The sequence below is a fragment of the Suricata suricatta genome, chromosome 11 (assembly GCF_006229205.1).
Source record: "Suricata suricatta isolate VVHF042 chromosome 11, meerkat_22Aug2017_6uvM2_HiC, whole genome shotgun sequence".
Lineage (NCBI taxonomy): Eukaryota > Metazoa > Chordata > Mammalia > Carnivora > Herpestidae > Suricata > Suricata suricatta.
The window spans coordinates 2,236,189-2,241,893 of record NC_043710.1 but is presented as its reverse complement, the minus strand read 5'-3'; the positions used below and the strand labels follow the sequence as shown (position 1 = coordinate 2,241,893).

Genomic DNA, 5,705 nt, shown 5'->3' with positions numbered 1-5,705 from the left:
CGCGGGTGGGCGGGACGTGGGCGGGGCCTGCTGGCGGGGCTCCGCCGGGGCGCCGCCGTCCGGACCCCGCAGGTCCCAGGCCGACTTGCTAGGCGACCGGAAGTGCCCGGACCCTGCCGCCGGGATGGGCCGGAAAGTGACCGTGGCCACCTGCGCGCTCAACCAGTGGGCCCTGGACTTCGAGGGCAATTTGCAGAGGATTTTAAAGAGTGAGTCTAGCGGCGGCCGGGTTGGGGCTGGTCGTGGAACTGGGGGGAGCGAGGGAGGGCGGTAGAGGGGTCCGGGGTAGGTGACGGGAAAACGGGGGGTCGGTGGGACAGGGACGGGGGAAGGAGGACAAGGCTGGGGGTTCGGTGGAACTGGGGAGACAGGGTTGGGGAGCGGTGGGATGGGGGGCGAAGGTCCAAGCTTGCTGGCTGGCTTGATCCCATTACAGGCACATCCTTGCTCTGTGGAGACTCGTAGGGGTGGGCGTGGGGACAGGTAAGATGATGCCTAAGGACCACCCTGCAAGTGCCCGAGGCCCCTCGTGAATTGGGGGTGGTTTGTCATGCCTGGTTAGACACGTGTTGTATACTAGCGACAGGAAAAGTGTGGCGGGGGGGGGGGCAGAGACGGAGAGGAGAGGGATGAGTCTTACCCGTCCTCGGATGATCCTGGGGTCCCGCGTCGCTTCACTTGGACCGAACTGGTTCCAAACTCAGGTTTCGTAGTTGGCTGCTGGAGAGATAAGGGATAGCAAACTTTGCTTGATTCAGGAGCCTGGCAACCTGGGAAGAAGGTGGACTAACATGTCAAAGGCCATCTTCCCCATGGCGGGGGGCGGTTTAAAGGGGAAGGTGCATGAGAAGCAGGTGCGGGCGTGCGGGGGGGCCGGGGCAGCCATATGTGGACATGGCCCTGGGCAGACTTGCTGGCATCTGCTGCCACTCTTTCCTAATGCAGTCAAGCCTTATCTTCTGGGAGAGTCTGGTCCTTTCCTCCTCAAGGCCAGCAGCCTGCGGGTCTCAAGGACAGTAGGTCAGTTCTGCGGCAGACCACAGAGGACTTAGGTCACAAGCAAGGAGGGCGTGAACTTAAAGCAAGTCAGCCCCTAAGACCGGGGAGGAGGGCTGTCACAGCGTCTGGTGCCTGCAGATCTCCCCGATGGGTAGACCGTGGGAGAAGCCGGCCCCGGGGCGGGGGGGGGGGGGGGGGGGGGGGGGGGGGGGGGGGGGGGGGGGGGGGGGGGGGGGGGGGGGGGGGGGGGGCAGGGGGGGGGGCGAGCCTCCATGCTTAGACACTAGGGGGTGGCTGCGCGGGGGCCCCCGGCCAGGTAGCCTTGGCACCAGCGTCTCTTTGAGAGTGAAGGTCCAGCGGCTCACACCTGCCCCCGAAGGGGTGTCCTTCAGGCCTCCCCGGCCGTCCTGTGCTGAGCCTCCTCCTGCAGGAGGGTTGGCTACGAACAGTGAAAACGGAGCCGCACAAGTGACGGCATCTTTTCGGCCACGTGCCTCCAGACCTTCATCCTTTTGTTTGTTTGTTTGTTTGCAACATCCACCTGCTTCCATCTCCTCGGAGCGAATCTAGTTGAAGCAGGGCGGTCGGTGGCCAGAGCGGAGGCTCCCTCCTCTCAGCCTCTCGGCCACAGGCCCGGCTGGGCGCTGCTGTCCCCAAGCGGAGGCCTCCTCCCTGCACCCACTTCCACACCCACTTGTTAATCAGCTACCAGGGAGTGACTCCTTCCTCCTCCCCTCCCCCTCCCCCAAGGGGCTAAGGGTCAGCATCTCGCTTCCTAAGGGTGTAAGCAGGGACTGTGGGGGTCCTGTCCGGGCCTGCCTGGGGCCCGGGAGATCACCAGGTGCTTCTGATTGTTGTCTGGCTTTTTATCAAACCTACTGCAGCTGTGTTTTATCTGCCCTTGAACGTGTTGTGGGCACTGAGATTGCCCCTCTTTCTCTTTCTGTCTCTATGTGTAGGTATTGAAATTGCCAAAAGCAAAGGAGCGAGATACAGGCTCGGACCAGAACTGGAAATATGGTGAGAGCGGCGCGCACGGACCCCCAGGGCGGGCAGGTGGAGGTTTCTGCATCAGCTCCCCGCGGCAGAGAGGCAAGGAAGGCGGGTGGGTGTGCACAGGTCTGGAGGTGCAGGGCTGCTTAGGGGTGTCACAAACCCGTGAGCCGGCCTGCTTACTGCCACTGGGCAGGGGCGCCCAGCCGGCCGGGCAAGCGTGGAGCCCCATGTCGGGTCCCTAGAGGAGCCGAGGGTCAGCAGCTGGGGCTGGGCCACTTCTGTCTGCCGCCACCCTTCCCGAGTCCTCGCTTTCATGGCTGGGCACAAACAGGTCTCGCTGCCTGGTCTCCGCAGCGTAAGTGATCGCTTCCCCTCTGCCTTTTCCCAGTGATAAGGAAGCCGGTTCCTCCTTGCCCCTTCTTCAAAAGTATGCGACCGGCCACACTGCCACGGTCCACCTGTGACACACACGTGTCAGCTGCCCTCCACGCTCCTCTGTGTTCCCATCTGTGTGTCCAGGTCTTGGCCATTTGTGGAATCAGAAGCCCCTCCCCGGGCTGTGTAAACACGGCGTCTTCTGGCGGGTGTCTCGATGTGAGTCCTTGTGTTAGACCTTTTTCCCAACGCGAGTCACCGAGACTAGAACCCCCGGACACAAACGGAGTTGGTTATTGGGGTTTATTTTAGTTCGGCCGAAAGGCCCCTCCCGAGCGTCGGCCAGTCCCCAGGAGAGCGCGCCGCCGAGCAGGTGCTCAGGGTTCCTAAGGGCTTTGGCGAGACAAGTCCTCGTTTAGTTGACTGATCATAGTTTCCAGCGTTCTCTAGCGGTCAGTCCGATGGTGACACACAAGCGTTACTTTTGGTGGGAACATACCAATTTAGAGTTCTTTGTCTCAAGAGGGGTTCGAGATGGCCAATCATCGTTAGAGGGGGGAGGCCAAGAGGTTATGCAGGAGCGAGAACGTTCCGCAGTTAAAGGATGAGGTTGCTTAACACAGCTTCTTGAAAAACAAATTTGGCCGTTAGGTTCCTCTCAGTTGTTACACCTTGGGGCTTTCCAGAGGCCGGTTGCTCCACCTTTAACTATTTGCCAGGGTTGGAGAGTAAAACAGTGGTTGATATTTTAGGGTCCAGTTTGGCCCGAGGGGGTGAGGCCACATCTGTCACTTTTCTCACGAGCTTGACTTCTGTTCCTGGAACCCTGACTTCAGCTTGGGCTGTGTTCCCCACAGTACCCGAGAGCATTGTCACCTGCATGGAACCTGGACTTTAAGACGCTTCTCAGCCGGCGGCAAGGGCCCTGGCGTCCTGGGTTGTCCCTGTGACTTCTGCTCTGGAGCTCGGTCTTTATGTTTCGTCTGTTCCTCCACTGGAGGGTTGTCCTCGCCTGCCCGTCCCCCTGGTATAGTCACTGCCCAGACACCACCAGGTCTTGTCCTCTCCTCTTTTGCCCTGTTCTCTTCCCGCCCCATCATCCAAATCTGGACCCCTCCTGTTAAGCGGCTCCGGGACTTGCCCCAGGCAGGGACAAGGGCCCCGCGGGGCTGGGCTCCGTGTGGTCTCTGGCCCGCAGAGCAGGCTCACGGGTAGTATTGCGAAGGTTTGCAGAGAGGAAGCCCAGGCGGGAGCCTGGCCAAGCCCGCTCGCTGAGCACACCGTCTTCCTGCCTCTGGTGCCAGGCAGCTCCCACCCCAGAAGGGGCACCTGGTAGGAGGATGAGGGGCCAGTGCCACTGAGGCAGGCTGACTCGTGGGTCTGGAGGTCCCTTGCCAGAAAGGCCGGCTGTGTCCACTGGGCCAGTCTTGCAGGCTTTACAGGAAGAAGGCTGGCTGCCCAGGATGGGCCGGGGGGCACCTGCCGACAGTCCCCGCGGTTAGATGCCCCTCGGGTTGCCGGCCAGCCGCAGGGGCCAAGTGTCAGCCGATGGCTGGACACCAGGCATGTGACTTCTGGCATCGCCTCGCTGATTGGTAGCACATGTGGCCTGGGAGCCGCCAGGGCGTGGAACTCACGGAGCAGGACTCTGCCCGATGGACAGGAAAGGCTAGCCCGGGGCATCTCACCAACCTCGTTTGCATCTGACGACCGAGGCCGAGAGGCATGCCCTCCAGACGTTCAGCACGCAGGTGCCAGCGTGGGGGTCTGCGTCCGTGTGCACCCGGCACCTGTGACGTCGCCCCCAGGGTGCTGTGTGGCCCGAGTTTGCTGTGCGGCGGCCCAGCTTCGGGAGATGTGGGAGCGGTTTATGCTCCGCGCTGTCCCCGGCGCCCTGGCCCCCGGCGGCGGCCCTGAGCCTGTCTTCACGCCGGGCCGCGTCCCGGAGCGCGGCCTGCATCTCCCGGGGCTGCTGTAAGGCTGCCCCCCACGCCGGGTCGCTCTGAACAGCCGAAACCCGTGCCCTCGCGGTGCAGGAGGCCAGACTCGGGGTGCTGGCGGGGCCCCGCCCCCTCCAGAGACTCCAGACGAGGATCCGTCCGCGTCCTTGGCTTCCGCTCCCAGCGCCTTGTCCTGCGGCCGCGTCCCTCCGGCTCCACACGCCCACCCCTCTTCTCCGTGCCCTCCTCCTGTCGGATGCAGGACCTGCCCAGCCATCTGGGCTCACCTCATCTTCAGGTCCTTAACGACCTCTGTCAAGACGCTTTTCCCTTGTACGGTCAGACCCCCGGGTTCCGGGGGGCAGGACGTGGTCGCACCTTTCCAGGGGAACGGCTCTCAGCCCGCTTCCAGCACAAGCCTCTGCAGCCGGAACCGGGTGTCGCTCTGTGAATGCGTCTGCAGTGATGTTGATGATCTTCGTCGCTTGGAAACGTGTTTCTTTGGCTCCAGCCTTGTTTCTTTTGCATCTTTTGCTTGTGGATTAGTGTGACTCGGGCTGCTTTAAAAGTTTAAAAACAATTCACAAGCAGACGCTTGCCAGGAGAGAGAATTTCTCATAGTAACTGGAAGCAGAGAGCAAGGCCCTGGGGCCTGGGGTTTCCTCACTTCCCGTGACATGCGCCCCCTTTTCCAGCAGTGACCCCAGCTCTGTCACACAGTGGAGTCACCCAGGAGGCTTTAAGAAGATCCCACTGCCTGGTGCATGCCTGACCCGATTGGCCCCTGGGCCCCAGGCCCCCTCCCCGCCCTCACCCGGTGTCTCCGGGCCTCACCTGGCTGCTCCCTTCCTCTGCAGCGGCTATGGGTGCTGGGATCACTATTACGAGTCGGACACCCTCTTGCATTCGCTCCAAGTCCTGGCTGCCCTCTTGGAATCTCCAGTCACTCAGGATATCATCTGCGACGTGGGAATGTAAGTGCTGGTTCCAGGGGCGCAGTGCGCACGGGGCGGGTGCACGGGTCGTGGGTCTGGGGGCGCAGGCGCACACGGTGCAGGGTCCAGGCCTGCAGGCGCACACAGCGAGGGTGTACAGGGGCAGGTACAGGGGTGCAGGCACGCATGGTTGGGGGTCCAGAACACGGGCTCACACAGTGCAGGTGCATAAGGCGAGGGTCCAGGGACGCGGCTGCACACGGTTTGGGGTCCAGGGGTGCAGGCGCACATGGGGCAGGTACACGGCACATGGGCCCGGGGGCGCAGGCGAACATGGTGCAGGTTCCAAGGACACGGGTACACATGGCACGAGTTCCAGGGACGCGGATGCACTGGGCGCGGGTCCAAGGACACGGGCGCATACAGTTCGGGGTCCAGGGATGCGGGCTCACACTGTGCG

General features: G+C 62.6%; 1 protein-coding gene across 3 annotated transcripts in view; it reads left to right on the top strand.

Moving 5' to 3' along the window:
* The first annotated feature begins 16 nt into the window (after positions 1–16).
* Positions 17–5,705, top strand: part of NADSYN1 (NAD synthetase 1) — a 32,904-nt gene continuing 27,215 nt past the window's right edge. Inside the window, exons 1-3 of one of the 3 annotated variants that reach the window (XM_029956779.1) lie at positions 17–209; positions 1,959–2,019; positions 5,168–5,284. In XM_029956779.1, coding sequence (XP_029812639.1) covers positions 125–209; positions 1,959–2,019; positions 5,168–5,284 — 263 coding nt within the window. In that variant the 5' untranslated portion in view covers positions 17–124. The remainder of the gene's footprint in view (positions 210–1,958; positions 2,020–5,167; positions 5,285–5,705) is intronic. The other 2 variants (XM_029956778.1, XM_029956780.1) reach the window with 2 other exon arrangements.